Source organism: Serinus canaria, chromosome 3 (genome assembly GCF_022539315.1).
Source record: "Serinus canaria isolate serCan28SL12 chromosome 3, serCan2020, whole genome shotgun sequence".
Taxonomy (NCBI): Eukaryota; Metazoa; Chordata; class Aves; order Passeriformes; family Fringillidae; genus Serinus; species Serinus canaria.
The window spans coordinates 57129695-57146826 of NC_066316.1; the positions used below are offsets into that span (position 1 = coordinate 57129695).

The window sequence follows — 17132 nt, forward strand, 5'->3', positions numbered from 1 at the left end:
GTGAGGCAGCATCAAACAAACAAGGCAGGAGGATTAAGTTAATCATTCTCCCATGCTGCTCCCCCCTTGCCGTGGTGTGGCTGTTCAAACAACCTTGAATTGGATGGATTACCAAATCAGATTCAATCATTCCTACTGGATGCTATTAAATGCAAAGGCACTTTCTTGTTTTGCAGGATATGTTTTGTTCTCAAATGGTTAGGTCTTTCTCTGCTAGAGAAAAGGCAGGAATAATGTTGCTGGAAAGCATGGGAAATCATGTGTCCAGGCAGGATCTGAATTTCTCTTGACATTAGAGTGCCAATAGTAAATTCAGCCACACATGCTTGCATTGATTTATAAGGAGCAACTTCTATTTAATCTCATGGTAAGCATGATTATAAGATTCAGATATTAACTCTGTGAAATAATTTAATTTTACTTCTTTATTAAAGAATTCCTTTTCTGATGTCTCCTTGAGTTAGAGTTTGTTGGTTTTTTTTTTTCTATTTGGGAGTAGGACCTAATTTTAATTTCATTTAAACTTTAATGGGATACTCTAAACCTTAAACATTAGGTTTAAGAAGCATAGATAGCAATTTAGTGTTCTTCCTTACCAGACATTTAACCTCACACTGCATGCACAAACTCATCCAGCGAGGGTGTCAGACTTTGCTCATCTGTGTGTGATCCTGATTTCAACATCAGCTCACTCTGTATTTCCCAAGCAGCCTTTACCTTGGAAAAGTTGCACTGCAGCACCATTTCATGGCTTCTCTTGCATGTTAACTCTCTGGTGTTGCTTCCAAACAGCCTACTGAATTAAATGTGCTAGTGACTCACAAGAGGCAGGAGCAGGATGAATATTGGATGGGGAGAACAGACTTGAATCCACACTGCTGGATCATGCAATTCAGTCTTCTGCAATTGGAGGCCAAAAGTTTACAGAATCATGAGTTGCTTCTAAAAACTAATGAGGCTGTCCACTTCTTCATCATCCTGCCTGCTTTAAGTAGAAGTTACACTGTATTGAGGGTTTGGGATAAAGCTAGGAGTGCAGGAGAAAATATGTGAGAGAGGCATGAGCATGAGAAACACATTAGCTTCTATTTTACTGATTATGTGAAAAATTTAGAGCTGATCCTGCTTGTAGTCCTATGCTGTTTTCCTCCTGTCAGGTAGTATAATACCATCCTATTTGGCTGTTTTCTGTGCTTGAACCTGTTTTACTGCAACTAGTGAACAAGAGCAAAGCACAGGATATCTGCAGAGGCTTGGGATACCACTGATGTTAGTGCAGGGAAACAAAGCAGAGGGGCCAAGGAGAGGAGCTGATGGGAGCTGGACTCAGCTCACGGAAGCATTTGAAGGGAGAATGGGTGGGATATGATGCAATTACATGTGGGATCAGGCTTATCAGGTTTTAGGACCAGTTACTCACTGGGAAAGAATGGTAAAACAAAGGAGCAAAACACCACATAGGCTTTACCAGCAAGCAGGCTTTTGAGAGCTATTCAAGCCTGGTTTAGCTCCACACTTTAAACAATCTTAACCTCATTTTCAATTCTAGCTCTAGATCCTGGTTGTCATCTCTCCTGCTCTATACCCCCTGACTCCCTGGCTACAAACAGCATCTGCTCACCTATCATCCCTGTGTCTCCTTCCAATCAGATATTATCACATAGTGAGTCTTTTCTTTACTCCAATGCAAAATTGGTTTTCTGTTCAGCCCTGCCCTCTCCAGCATCTTTGGCACCTTCCCCAGTTTTCTGTATCTCCCATTTCCACTGAGGTAGTCATTGGGTCACTGTGTTATGGAGCACATCTGGTGGCAAATGTCTAACAAAAAAACCAAACTACATAAGTGGGTGAGTGTAGCTGTTTCTGCTGCATGGAGAGGTTTGAAAGGCTGTGAGTCTTCACTGATTTTGTAAAATTCATCAATAAACACTACGTGTTAGAGATTTTAATCAGATCAGCTTTTCCTACTGGTTTTCAAAACCAAAGAAGCTAATTGTGGTAGCCAAAGGTTTGTTAACACACGTCTAGGATAGTTTGGGAAAATTTCCATGCATCAGGTCAGCAGACTCTTGCAAGCTTTCCTCATGTTCAAGATCTATATATACTCCTTCAAAATCTATATACCCTCCTTATAGTTCTTGCTAGTTTAAGGCTTGGCTCTGGTTCTTCTCTTAATATCATTGTCTCAAATCTGATTAAAATGCACCTACATTGGTGTGAATGCTCTAAAGAAAGCAAAGAACACTCATATTGCTGTTTCATTCAAAGATGGCAGTGCAGATTCGAAAAAATCTTATTAATCTCTAAATTATCATCTAAATCATCTAAATGGATGTGATCTTGGAAAACTGGACTTGAGAATATTGTTAGCAACTGTTCCTGGTACAAAACCAGTCATTCTGTAAGTTTTCCACAAGAAAATGACAAAACAGAGGTGTCTTTCATCTGCCCCACTGGCACTCCTCATTGTTGTCTTGTGACAAGGATGTGACTTGTCAAGGCATTATGTTTGACAGGATCCTTGTAAACTGTTGATTTATCCTTTTGTGCCTTTCCTTCTTTCCTCTTTCCTCTCACTGATGAACACAGTATCTAAATCTCTCTCCAGTGCTAATCTTGTGGTGTTTGTTCTCATTTATTTGATCACTGTGAGGATCACCCATAGGTGGAAGTTTATCAGATCTTATTTCAGAGTCAGGGTACATTGGTTAGCACAGTGGTTAAAATATAAACAACAGTAGGAGGCTTTTTAAATAGAAGTTGACCCTTGAAATTGGGTTTACTGTAAGTTCAGAAAAATACATCCACAAAAGTAATTGCAAACAATGTCAGGAAAAAAAAGCACAATTTTTAAAATAAATTTCCTTAAACATAAATTCTCTACATTTCAGAATCAGGAAACATCAGAAGACAGACACTGATCTGATATCACTGATATCACTTACTTGCTCAGAGGAAAGAATCAAAGGAAAGATTTTGTTATCTTTAAATATCTTCAAAGGAAGGGAAAATTTCAAAAGGCATCTCTTAGGTATTGCACATGCACAAGACTGGGATGAGCATGAAGTAAAGTACTTCATGTTATTGCTCCAAAGAGTAATGCCATGACATAGAGCCATGAGCAGCTGGAAAATAAGAAAGGTCTTTTTACTTTCTTTTCAAACACCAACAGAAAAAGTAACAAAAGTGAGACTTACACAGCCCTGATGCACAGAGCCAGAGGGAACTTTGGGCAACAACCCCAGATAGATAATGTGGATGGCTTCTAACAGCAGATGCTGCTGACCATAAGGAAGTTTGGGAAGAGGAAAGGTAGCCAAGTTAAAAATAAATTCTGTCCTTGCTCTGCACATGAAAGAACACAGAGGGCAGCAGATCTGGTAGATAAACTCATCACTGATTTCTGGCAACAGATGTTAGTGGATCCAAGGTAAGGAAAATGACAGTGAGGAGATGCAGAGAGGATGCTTTTCCAGTAGTGAAAGCTTCTGTCTCTAAAATGTTCATTTGTTCTGGCTGCTGCCAAATGTAAGAAACCAGCAGAATAAAGTCAGACAAATGAGAAGCTAGAAGTGAGCAAACTAAGTGTCAGCTTTACAGCAGAAAGATCTAAAGAATTAATTAGTGAGATTTCTGGATTGCTGAAAAAGTACCTAGAAATACAGGGATTGCACAATTGCCTTTAACAAAGGTGTGGAGAGCGTTAAAGCCATAGGGAATCATACAGCCAGCACTCAGCACACAGTGTGATACAAGTCTTTGCACATGAGGGACAACTGCATCATGTTGCTGCTAGACAAGAGGGTAAAATCATTCTTCATTTCCTACATAGAGAACATCAGAGAAACCACAGCTAAGCTAAAGAATTATGGACAGCAGAGGGATTGTACAGCTCTGAGCCCTGCTCGAGCATCTCAGCCTGCAACATCCAGCACCAGCCCTGCTTTGGGAAGTGGTTCAGCAAAACTGCTGTGGTGATCTGCTGTAGCCTGCTCCACATTTCTGTCAGGGGGAGCACATGTCCTGCACCCAAACTTGTTCTTCCTTGATTTTGTTATTCTCCTGCTATATTGCTGTCACCACCCTGCCTAAAGAGTGCTACCCACTCTTTACATGTGGGGCTGCCAAACACAGACAGAGAAGCAGCACATAATAGGGCCTGAAATGCAACTCACATGTCTGAGTTTTCTTTTAGTTCTGTTCTTGGAAGAGTCTGTAAGAAAGTGAGAATCTCTTTGTATTCAGGCTCCTCCAAGACTGGTGCATGCCAGGTCATTGCTGCAGCTCTTTGTGTTTAGCAGTTCCTGTCACTGCTGTTCCAAATCACAGGACTCAGACGTGAGCTGTGCCCTGGAGCCCATGCAGGGGGAGGCTTGCTGAACTCTTATCAGTCCTTCCTCTGACACCTAATGGTGCAACTTAACCCTTTCACCACTCTGTTCAAAATGTTTAGAGCCACTGGGGAGTCCTTGGATGAGGGTAAGGGCAATTTGGCAGCAGAATGTGAAAGAGAAAATGAAGAAAATAAGCATAACAATTATTCCACTTCCGGTTAGAAAACCAGAGGACAGACTGTGTGGAGAAATTTTGCATTTTACCCAACAGTTGTTCAAGTGCTTCCAAAGATCCCTGCAAATGCCTGCTATTTGTAAAGTGCTGTTCTGGTCTTTTTCTACACACTTAGGCAGTTTTATATAATGATCAGTGCTGCGGTGTTTTGCTAACTGATGGTTCCAGTCAGTGATGAAATCAACTGTCTAGAAACGTCATTGAAACAAGATGATTGTTTATAGTTCTTTACTTCTCTGACAGTTTCAGAAAAGAGGGACAAGCCACCTCCATTTTCCACACAAAGTGTATATTGACATTTCCAAGTGCATTTTCTGCTTGTCACTTACATATAGGTTTATTTCCATGCTTATTCTTGGGTCATTAACTTGCATAAAGTGGGGATGTTCTAACCAGTTTAATCTTTTTGAAATTAAGTGTTAAAACGGTAAGGCAGAAAATGATGGTTATGTTCCATTCAGGGCTGTTTGGAATGGTATCAGCTTAAGACACTTGAGTCACAGAGATTTTCAACAGTATGTCAGCAAGGTGAGAATATTACCTTCAGGTTTAGTTTAACATTTTGACAAATTGCATGTGTGTGGGGGGGCATGCATATGTGTGAGTGTGTTTATGTGTGTGAATATAACCTACTATAACATCTTTGTTTACAATCAGTTAATAAAAGTGTTAATGGCAGTTTCAGTTTAATAGATTTTGTACAAACCTCCTCTATTCTTTCATCATTTTTATGTCCCTACGCAAAAAGTCTTTGTCATTATATTCCACAGCAAACTGAAGACAACATTGGAAAAATTTATTGGTTCCTTTTTTTCCTGACTCTCATGTAAACTCCCAAGCTGAAATCAGGAAATTTTTTTTGCATTAGAAATCATGGAAAAATTGCTGATCAGCTTTATCATTTGCTCCTATTATATTTTAATTCAAAGTAAATTTCTAAAAGATATGCCATTTACATGTGCTGTGTGTCCCAAAGACTGTAGCATACCATGTTCTGGTTTTGGCATAGAAAGTGCAGAAATATGAATCACCACAAACAGTGGGCTGGAAGGTGAATGAAAGTGGGGTAAAAAATTAAACAGATGATGCTGTCAGCAACTGGAATTATCTTAATAACTTTTTCCAAACTAGTTTTGAAAAAATTTTAAACTTTTTAACTTTTAAAAAGTTTTTTACTTCTCGGAAAAAAAAAGCTTTTCTAGCATTCAGAAAGTTTTGAATTGTAGTGCAGTTGTCTACAGGGTTAAGATACAGGAAAATAAAATATTCAGTGGAACTACATTTGAAAATGTGACAGAATAAGGACACACAGATCACCAAAGCAGACCCAGACAGGTGAAATGAGAAGGACGGTACTTGTGTACCAAGAATCTCAGCAGAGTCCCATCCAATGATAAGTGCTGTAGGATCCAAGTTCTTACATTCTATGACAATATATTGACACAGTCCTAGTAGGAATGACACAGTCCCAGTACTCAACTGTAAATATGAAAAAAGATTTATTATTTAGGCTCATCAAAGACTGGAAAATGCATGAAATCTTGCCAGAAGGATCACCTGAAAAGGTGCCTGAATTAGGACAGATGACTGATAGTAAATCAAGAATTCCCAGGCTGTTAGAGAACGGATAAAACTGCAACTGTTTTCTCAGCTGGGGAAAATAATGCAAGATATCCAGACTCTAGTCTCACAAAAGCCAAAAAAACACCCCAAGTCACAGAACAACACCAAATAACTTTGAAATGAAGCCAGAGATGATTCACAGAATATTGCAAAGTGAAGGCCTGACAGTCTTCTTGAGAACATCCTATAGCAAGAGGATGGGCTGTTAATGAATCACACAGATTTCTGGGCAAGACACCTGATTTCCAAATGCGATGCTCAATAACATCAAAATTGCTATTTTGGCCGTCACCCCAAGTCTAACCAAAGAGCACTGCCAGGTACCGTGACAAAACTGTCTGAGAAGAGTAGCCTTTTTTAAACTTTAAAATCAAGAACCTTTGGTTTACATGAATCAGCAGCAGCATTTCAGTGATGTGGGGCTGGTGGTGGGTTCCATGTCTGTCCTGCTGTGATCTGTGCCTTACAGGCAGACTGTGCAAGGCCTCTGCAGGCAACAGCATCACCTTAGGGGGGCAGATCCCCAGCAGGCACAGTTCAGCATCTGCTAGCAAAAGACAGTATCAAATACCAGAAATTTCCATTAGACAGTGACCACGGGACCTGCAGAATGTCTCACAGGAACCAAAAGAAACAGGAACAATTTTTGGGCCAGGCCATTTATTACAGAGAATTGGTGCCAATGTTTTTTTAAAGAACAGCACTTCTGGCAGAACTTTCAAAGCCAACAGTGCATGGGGGACAGAAAGCAAGTGCCAGATGGCAGCAAGCCTTGTGTGTGCTCTGGGAAATGGTGCGCTCAACAGGTTCTGAAAGCATCCACATTTACTGAGCATGAAGCTCAAGAAAAGCCCTTGGGGCTGCAGTACAACAGGAGAACGAGGCAGAGACACACTAAGGACTATACCTGAGCAAGGGGTGCTGGTTTTGAGTTCACATTTCAGCTTTTTCTCTGATCTTGTTCCACTGGTTGATTAGTGAGGGAAATGGCAATATCAGGCTGCAGAAGTGGCTGTAGTCTGAAGCATGGTCCCCTGTACCAGCCTTTTCAGATGATCACACAGGAAAAAGTAGAGGAGAGCAACCACCATTTCCAGCATTCCTTGGTTAGAGTACAAGAGTCTGGGGTACTGTGAGAAACTCCACACTAAGGGCCACATGCTTGGAAAAGGCAGCCTCTAGTAGACTGTGAAAAAACTTTGCTGTATTACAGAATTTTAGCTTTGGGAGAACTGCCACCCACAAGAAGTTGGTAATACACAACAAAAATAAAATCCATGGTCATAACTGGTCTTGTACCTATTCTGGAGAGAACTTTGAGAAGGTAAATGTGGCTCAACAAAGTCAATGAGAATAAAGAACATTCTTAAACTCTCTTCTGAGAAAGGACTGCTTACTTGCCCCCAGTGAATTAAGGGGCCCACTTCAGGAGTAGAAGACAAGTTAAGGACAGAACTAACAGTGAAATCTTTTCAGTTCAAAGACTTTCAGATCTCTGAGAAGCAGCCACAGAAATTCAGATTGCCAAATTAACACCTACAGGCATTTCTACTGCCAATATCCACTTATTTGGGGTCCACCAGCTTTCCAGCATAGTTAGTCCTTATGACTTGCATTCAAAGCACCAGAAATTTAGCATACAAGATGCAATCATCTCAGGATGCAGAACATTTTGCACAATTGTTCTCTAATTACTAAAGAAATTGATTGTTGAACTTTAACTTTTTGACCCTTCTTTTTCTTATCAATACAATATACGTAAAATTCTTCTCTCAGTTGCCCCAACTCAGGCTTCAGCTTATGTCAAACAATCAGATCGTTTGCTCAGAATACCAAATACCAGAAACATGATTATATTATGCTATCAAGAGAAAATAACCTACTGATCAGTTAAACAACTAACTTCTGCCAAAATATCACTGCACCTTTAGCACTCTCTAAGTTATCCAACCACAGATCTTGTTTCTATTTTCAGCACTCGAGTGACACCTCGAGGCTGTCCCTGCATGTGACAGATCTTACCTTCTGTTGAAAGCTAGGCTCTGAGAAGAACCTTGATCCATTCTTCATCATCCTGGAATTCCTGCAAGATTTTCAGAATGTATCTGGTATCTACAAACTGTTCACGTGTAACCCACAATATGCCACCTTAGCTCGTATCCCTTTCTTCTTCCCACACATCCCAAATGTAAGATGATGGAAAGCTTTCTCTGTACAAGCCCCCGCAATTGAATTATCAGGTGAACACAGGGACCACATACTTTTGAAGCCATTGAAAAACTCCATACACATGTATGTATGTATGTATACCATGTATATGTTCCATATTTTTCATAAGCCTTGCTTTTCTCCTTCCAGCAGATCAGGAATTGCACACTTGTCTCTGCTTACAAACAGGATGTGTTGTGCTTGGAGTATGCTTTCTTTTCTTTGGTTTGTTCCACAGGCCATCAAAGTACAGACAAAACTCACCCTGGTATTTTGGGGGCTGTACAGGTTCCCCTGCATTCTTTAGGTGCTGCTCCTGACTTGCATTGATTTTGCAATAATGAGCAAAGTCCAATTTTTTTTTTTTTTAATGTCACTGTCAGGAAATGGAAAAAAAATATTTGTGACACTGACACAGGAATACACATTGCAACATCTTTAGCTGTAATGGAAGTGTGATTAGCAGCCTCAGTAACTGCTTAATATCAGCAGGTCATGTTTTGCACTGTGCAAAGTACACCAGAAGAACTGTAAGACACAGGACCTTGTAAGAAGTAACATGAGGTGAAAAAGTCTTCTTTAGATCAGCATGTCAATCCTTGGCTTGCAGCAGCTTTCTATCTGGAACATTCTTAACTCCAGAACAGTGATTTTTAACTAGTCCAGGATGAAAGGAACCAACTTAACATAGATTTGCTTTATCTATTATTTATGAGTAAGAACTGCAGTATTTTCATCTGTCTCTACCCCCCAAAAACCCAACTAAACAAGACAGCTAAAGAGGTCAAATTTATTCTCCCCTGACACAGAAAATGGCCTTGACCACTACTTGCTTGTAGAGCTCAGATGGCACAAATACCTCGTGTTTGTCAAAGGTGCAATGGTCACAGAAATCTTAAAGACATTCTTGTGAAACAAGTATTCCTGGAAACTTGGCACAAGCTTTTGGTAGTAATAGAAAACCTGTTAATGTCTCATGCCAGACTTATTTAGAAGGCTTTATAGCCCATCACTGCAGGTCAAATTAGACAATATCAAATCTGCTTTCCATGTCAGTGACTAAAAATGACTGGTTTTGAGTTTGCCATAACTGAGCCTCTCAGCTGCCAGGAAGTTAGTTAGGAAGGACTATCTGGATTTCTGGTCCAATCTCTTGTTCAATGCAAGGCCAACCTGAAAGTGAGACCAGGTTGCTCAAGGCCATTATTTAATGGAGTCTGGGGTACTACGAAGGACAGAGAGATAAAATAATGGAGATACACTAAGGATAAAGGGAAGCACACAAATGCTGAGCAGTTGGTTTTAATTGCATCATGCCAAGGCAGCCCAGGACACCTGCCTAAGGCAATCTGAAATATCCCCACCTATCAGTGAGTGCATGCCAGCATTTGAGAAAGCAGAGGACAGCTGAGTACAAAAAAAGAGATAATAGTGACTGTCACTAACAACACATGAGGAACAGGGAAGCCAGGTTTCAGAAGGCACATTCTTTTGGAAACCAGTGTAAATTCATTGACAGAATTTGAGGGATGCAATGCTTGGGAACTGTGTCACAAGCTGAGGATCACAAGCATTTGCTCACCTCTAATTTCTGCGAATTGCTGCCAATTGAGGCTAATTTTACTCAACTTTACTTCTGAAACAAAACAGCCACGTTCATCGAAAACCTTGCACTGATTTCTCAAAGCTTCTAGCCTATGAGAGACCTTTGCATCAAAAAAAGAGAAAGCCTGTGTGCACTCCCAGCACTTGTCGCTTGCATTCCAGGCACCCGGCACTTGGCCTCCCGAGCCCCACAGAGCCCATCACCCAGGGACTTCAATTCTTCCGCAAGCAGCTTGTTAGGCTGAACTCTGAGAGCTAACATGTACTTTCGACACTTTTCTCTAACAGCGGACCCCTGTGAAGGCTCCCGTTTCTGATGTTTTCCACCAGTTTTTGTTTGTTTGTTTGTTTTGTGTTTATTTCCTTTCCCCGCGCTTCCCTGCGCCCGCCGTTTCCTTGGGAGCCGCGATTGTTTGGGCGGAACCACCGGCGCTGCGCTGCGGAGGGGGGAGCGGGGCCAAGGAAGAGCCCACTGGCGGAGGGAAGGGGGGGAGGCGGGGCGGCCGCAGCCGGGCCACGTCGCGGCCGCCACGGGAGCGGACGGGGCCGGGTGAGCGATGGCCGGGGTGAGTGATGCCCTCGGCGGGGAGCGGGGCCGCGCCCCGGGCCGAGCCCCGCCGGGCGGGTGCCGTCGCTCGCCGCAGTGCGCGGCCCCGAGGGCGGGTAGGGCTGGGTAACGCCTCCCCGCCGCTGTTCCCTCCCCCGGCTCCCCTTCCCGCCCCGGGGCGGGGGGCTCAGCCTGGGGGCTGGGCACGGCTGCAGGCGCTCGGGGGCCGCGCCGGGACCGCCGCCGTTGGCGCGCGCAGGAGGGGATCGGGAGCGGCGCTGGGCTGGGAAGCGGGAGCGGGAGCCGGGGCGGGAGCGTGGTTGGGCTGGGCGGCGGCCAGCGCGGGCCGGGGAGCGCGGGCGGGCTCGGCGCGCTCCGGCGGGGAGCGGGAGCGGGTGGCGCACCCGGCGAGCGTGGCCGGAGTGGCCCCGCCGGGAATGTGCCGGGCAGGCGGGAGCGGCGGCCTAGGGCGACCCGTTCGCTGTCGCTGTCTGGTGCCGGCGCGGCGGCACGGGGCAGTGCCGCGGGAAGCCCTAATCCCCGCATCGGTGGTGTTTCGCACCCCTTCCATCTCTTTTCACCAGCTGTGTAGTTCAGTGGGGTGACATGCGTGAGCATTGCAGTGAACGCACAGTGCTTCTCCATGCCTGGCACCTTGGGCTCCAAAGCGGGGATGCCTCCCTGGACACAGAATGCCCACCTGCATGCACATCACATCCTCGTTGAATAATTCCCTCGGTTCTTCCAGTTGTGGTGTGCGGTGGGAATGTTCCTTTATATCTTTTAAATCTACCACTATTCTTCCGGGCACAGCAGAATGTCACATTGGAAATTAAAATACTTACGGTGGTCTCTTGCTGAGAGCACTTTTTTATAATTAGTGTCTAAAATAAGGCAGAAACTTAAAGCTTAATAAACAATAAAAGTCTTCTGTATTTCCTTACATAGAACTGAAATCAGTGATTTTGCCATCAGAGTCTGTTCACAACTTTCTCTTGACTAAAGGTGCCAAATTTCTGGAGTAAAAACCCCAACCTGACAGTTCCTATGAAGCAAAAACTTTCTTATAAATTACTACTAGAAAGCCGAGGGTAGCACCAGCTTTTTAAAACACTTTTAAAAACACTTTTTAAAACTTTTATTAGTATGAGTGTGAAGTTTTCACAGGCACATCTAAACTGGTAGAAAACTGCTGCACTCTTATTCATTTTTACATGAGTGTTTACCTCATCTGTCAGTTTTCTGGACTTAAATACTGAATTTTCATTAATAAAACTAGATTGTTTTTTGATGTCAGATTTGTTAGTAGTGAAGAGGAACAGATTCATCTCCATGTAATTTTGCTGCATAATTCTGAGCTGAAGCTCTTTTACATCTCAGAGTAATGATCCCTACATGTAGATAAATTAGAGGCATACAAGTAAAACCCAAGTTTTCCCCCATGATCTAAAGGATGAGAAATAAACAAGGTGTGATGTTCTACTGGTTTTCAGCCACTGAAGTTAATGCTCACTTAATGCCACAAAAGGAAAATGAGGAATGTAGTTCAGGAAAATCCTAAAGTGTGTAATTATATTTTGTCATCTCAGTTTCCTAAATGGTTATAATTGGGTAGAAAATTTTTCACTTCCCATTGCATAGTACAGATTCTATGTGTACTGCTCATTGTAGTATGGGTTTGATTTATATCTTTTATTAGTGGTCAGTAAACGTAGGTTTTGTTTATAGTGACCTTTGTGGCAGGTTTAGATAAAATCCCTGTATTACAGATACAGAATATAGCAATGCAATGGATGTTGTAAAATACTGTGAAAAGAGGAAGAGTTTAATGTAGAATCACGTTATAAATACAAATAGAATATTGGAGAGGAGCAAACTAGGTTATTTTCAGGAAAGTATAGTAATTGGAAGTTTAGGCTTTATGAATTTGTTTTGCTATTTATTCCTGCTGGCTGGACTATGTCACTTTCGAGAGACTTGTTTTTGTCAGTCTTGGATTGTCTTATATTTACAAACATGGATGAGATCCAATCTGATCAGCCAAAAATGCCTTTTACAAAATTAATGGTAACTGAGCTTTCTCAGACTGGGGCATGGTGGTTGCTGAACTTTGATACACAATTAAATCTCTCCTATTCTAAGGTGAGATTACACTAAGTAAACAGCCTTGTTTTATCCTTGTTGATTAATGATCTATATTTACACAAGCCTGATAGTTGCTTTAATGCAGCCTGTCAAAGAGCATGAAGCTCTAAATTGGAAATGCCTATTAAACAATAGCACTGTCATTAGAGGACTTTATCTCCTAATTTTATTGCCACAACAGTGTAGACATTGAATAAACAAACAGTGATGCAGTCATTGGTGAATTTTACGAATTCTTCTTTTTACATAGAGGGCTTGTAGATGCAAGGCAACCCTAGCCTTTGGTAAGATGTTTGTTCCATTATAATAAAAAATTATCTGTAAAATTATATCTTAACCTGCCTATAGGTTGGTCGGGGTTTTTGGTGGACTGATTTATTTAACCTTTGACCAGAAACTTATTTCTATACTTAGAATAGGTATGCACTTACTTAATTTTGCTTTTGTGTACTATATTGTCTCTCGTATTTTTTGCTTTAATTTTAAGAGCCCTTCAGTATTTAAGTTCTTGTTTTTAATTAGTTTTTGAGGGCTTATTGAAATCATTCAGCTAATTATAAGATGCTTTTCCATGTTTCTGTGGTTCTGTCAGTGATTAAAGTGATAGAATTTGCTGTATTTGTTGAATTTATTTAGTTTTCTACTCTTCTAAATGATGAGTTTTCTAGCCAATTGTGAATTGACTACTTGGAAAGTAGGACTTAGTAACTGCAGTACTTTTAAAATGCCCATTAGGTTTAACCAAGTAGAAATTGCAAAAGCAGTTTTATTTTTCAGTGGCTTCTCTTTTAATTTATTGTAAGAAGTGTTATTTTAACAGTTACTGGTTTAGTAGTGACAATAAAGTTTTGCTGTGGGAGTCAGAACATTTTAGATAGTGAAAATATTGCAACCTCATCAGTGTCATTTCAGACATAGTTTGATGAGTGTTAGGTGGCCAAAATGGTGTGAAAATAATGCAACCACACATCCTGGCAGTGTTTAATGCTGTGCCTTAATTTGTTGGGATCAGTGCAGTCTGGGTGTGCAGTGAATGTGGAGGTACTGGTGTCTAACAGGAGCTGTTCCCTAGGGAGAGCTAGGAGCTGTTACCTGGTGGTCTGTGGGGGACACAGGTACCAGAGTTCTTGCATGGAAGGCTGCAGGGAACATCACACCTTCCTAGGAACCTACACTTCATTGGTTCTGCTGTTTACAAAACAGCTCTTTGGATTAAACTTTTTTGTAGAGCAGTCTGAATTTTCTTGATGAAAAGATAAACCTGTGTGATATTTTTATTTGCCTTCAAGCTTTGTTTGGATTGCATTTGCAGGCTTTTTTCCACAACCAGGAGGGCCTAACATTTTTTTTTTCTTTAGAGAAATGAGTTTCATGTAGTTGCTTGTCTGCTCTGAAAAAATACAAATGCTTTATATAAACATAAATATTTAGAGATTTGTAATAAAGTTAGATTTGCTGGCAGATACTAACCTTTGTATTGAAAACTATCAGCCAGCCTCCTCAGTGATACTGTCAGGAGAGGAATCTGATTAGAATGGCTTCAATATAAATGGTTTCATTAAATAAACTGTTGGATTTTTTTAGAAGGCTGGAGGACTACAGTCCTGAATTATTTGGCTACCACCCAGAAATAGCTAATTCAATTACTGTAATGCTGGGGTTTTTTTTCCCCTCAAATAATAAGTATCAGAGCTATCAGAGCTGGGATTTGATAGCAGAAAATTTCTAATTTAGACAAACAGGGAAATACTTATTTCTAAATAAAATGTAGTCATCCCTAATACTAATTAGCACAGATTTAATTACTAACTTGAAGTCTATGGACCACTTATGCTAATGACAGTTGTTAAATACTTTAAATAGAATGGTGAATTCTGAGGAAGAAGCAGCTGTTGTGTTGAGCCACCTCTGACTGAGGACTGAAAATGCGAGCAGGTAAGGATACTTTGTGTTTAATTTCCTGTGTATATTTTATAGTTAGAACTAGGTGCAAATGATAGAAGTTATTTCTGTCCTATATAAATCCTTAATGCTCCATTGTCACCTTTTAGAGTTCATGATTATAGCTGGTTTTCAAAGTGGTAATATTTTTTTATTTTAAAAAATAATTCAGTGGCTTTTACCAAAAGTTGTAATGACAGTGGTAAATATGCTGTAGCTGAAAATTCAACAGCCTTTTTCAGTGGTGTTCTAGGTTGCATTTTGAATTCTTAGTTACAGATTAAGCATTACCTGAGGGGAACTAGAACACCTACTGCTTCGGGGGTTGAAATGCTGCTGATGGCAGTATCATGATTCACAGAAAGGCAAGAGTTCCAGCTCCTGGCTCTTACAGGTCTGTCTCAGGATGGTGCTGCTCTGGTTTCAAGACCCAGTAAGAACCCAGAGATGCTGCTTCTCCTGGAAGACTGTGTGTCACCTCTGCTCATAAACAGGGAGAGCAGTAATCTGTCCTCTGCTTTGGCTAGCCCAAGTTTTGTGCTGATCCTGTGTGTGCTGTTCAAAATGTGCCTTCTTCAGGAGACAGGGTAGATGGTGCTGACTTCAGCAACAAGTGAAAGACGCGTGTGTGTGTGTGTGCAAAGCTGCTGAGTTATCCTTGCATGGGTTATGTTGCCAGTGGAAATTCTTATCAAAGTGAATTTCTTGGTAAACTTTCCCTGATAAATAAATCTCAGCCTTTGCAATTTCAGAGCATGACTGTTCACCTTTTTTAGCAATGGTGATTAATGAGATAGCAAATCATACTCTTGATTTCTTTTTGCAGTTGAAAGTGAGGCGAAGGCAAAAACCAAAGTCCGCTTTGAGGAAATCTTCAGACACCGTGCTGCCCTAGCAGAAACAAAGAAACCAAAGAAAAAGAAGTTTGACTCTCAAGAGAGTATTGTGGTGAGTTGCAGCACATGCAGGCTTTGGTTGCCTTCCTGAACACCTTAACAGAAAAAATATCAGGAAAATATATTGCAGAAAGGAGATGTAAGCATTTAAAAAAAAAAATGAAGTGTAAAGTATGTGTCTGCACATACCCCTTGTTTTTGGTGTGGCTTTTATTTTCTTCTTTGTGTACCAGCAAAGCATCCTTGTAGCTTGGAGCTATGGCAAAATGATGTAGACTATAATAGTGGTGGAAAGAAGTGTCACCTGCAGGCATGCACTTGTTAAATGTCCACCAGTACTTGCTTTGCCATACCCATTTTACATAAAATTTTTCACATTTTTCATACAATTTTCATGCAATTTTTCGTAAAATGTTTCCAATTCAGTACTGACTTTACTGGGAGTTAATTAGAGGTTTGAGGGCTAGTAGAATAACCTCTGTGAAAGTATTTAATTTTGAGAGTACTACATCTCTGTAATACAGGCAAATCTGTCTAATACAGCTGTGATTTGAGAACTGATGAAAAAACATAATAGTATTAGAGATAATAAATAATTATTCCATTTTCTACTTTTTCTAATCTCAGTAATCAGTGAATTTCTGCATGTGCTGAGCTTTGTGTCTTGAGTGGTTCCTTGTTCACATGTCAATTTTTTTTGAAGATTTTGACCTTAGCTTGTGACTTGCAGCTTAGGAAGGATTCTACCACCCCGACTTTATAGTTAGATGACATTTTTGTTTGTGGTGTCACTAAAGGAGCCTCAGAAATCCCTCTGAGTTATGGTTCATATTGTAATCTTTTTCCTGAAGAGGAGAATAAAATTTTCGTATGAACTTCTTCTATATATACCTGATTATTGACTTAGAAGATTTTTTACAAATCTTAGAAGATTTGTAAAAAATGTAAATTGTTTAGAAGACAAATGTTCTGTTTTTTTATTTTCCTCCTGATAGGTTTTATATTTTTAGTCATTTTTCTTACAATTGTGTCCATATCAGATTCTGGAAATGAATGTTCCTTCATTAATACTCATTTAAGACAAATGGGTGGTATTTCATGTGCAATCATAAATGTTAGATGTAGTTAATATATATTAAGTATATTCAGAATAGATACATTAAACTTATTATTGCTGAATATTTGGTCTTAGGTTGACAATTTGAAGTTGGATTTTGTATGGACTTCTAAAAAATTTATATTCCTTGATGTATATGCTATTTAGTCAATAGAAAGAATCAACTTGATGTCTAAAAATAGTACAGAGAGTTAGAAGATGGGGTTTTTTCCTTATTTACTGGCAAATATGTAGATAAAAGACTAAGTTCTTTCTCAGTTAAGTTTACTTTTTTATAAAATGTGAATTTTTAATTCTGTAATATATAAATATTTTTGAACACATAATTGTATGTTCATATGCAACTACATATTACTTGTAAATATTTTAAGCTTGCTTTGGTTTTAGAATTGGTTTCTATCCCAGAAGTCTCTGATATGAAACGTTAGTGTTTTCGAGTTTTGTAGAAACACTTGAAGTCACAGTGACCAGAATCCATACT

The 17132-nt window shown here is 40.4% G+C and overlaps 1 protein-coding gene across 1 annotated transcript in view; it reads left to right on the forward strand.

The window, feature by feature from the left end:
* Positions 1 to 10501: 10501 nt before the first annotated feature.
* AHI1 (Abelson helper integration site 1) overlaps positions 10502 to 17132 on the forward strand; it is an 85666-nt gene continuing 79035 nt past the window's right edge. Inside the window, exons 1-3 of the mRNA XM_030236175.2 lie at positions 10502 to 10571; positions 14561 to 14632; positions 15465 to 15586. Of these exons, the coding sequence (XP_030092035.2) occupies positions 14623 to 14632; positions 15465 to 15586 (132 nt within the window). The 5' untranslated portion in view covers positions 10502 to 10571; positions 14561 to 14622. The remainder of the gene's footprint in view (positions 10572 to 14560; positions 14633 to 15464; positions 15587 to 17132) is intronic.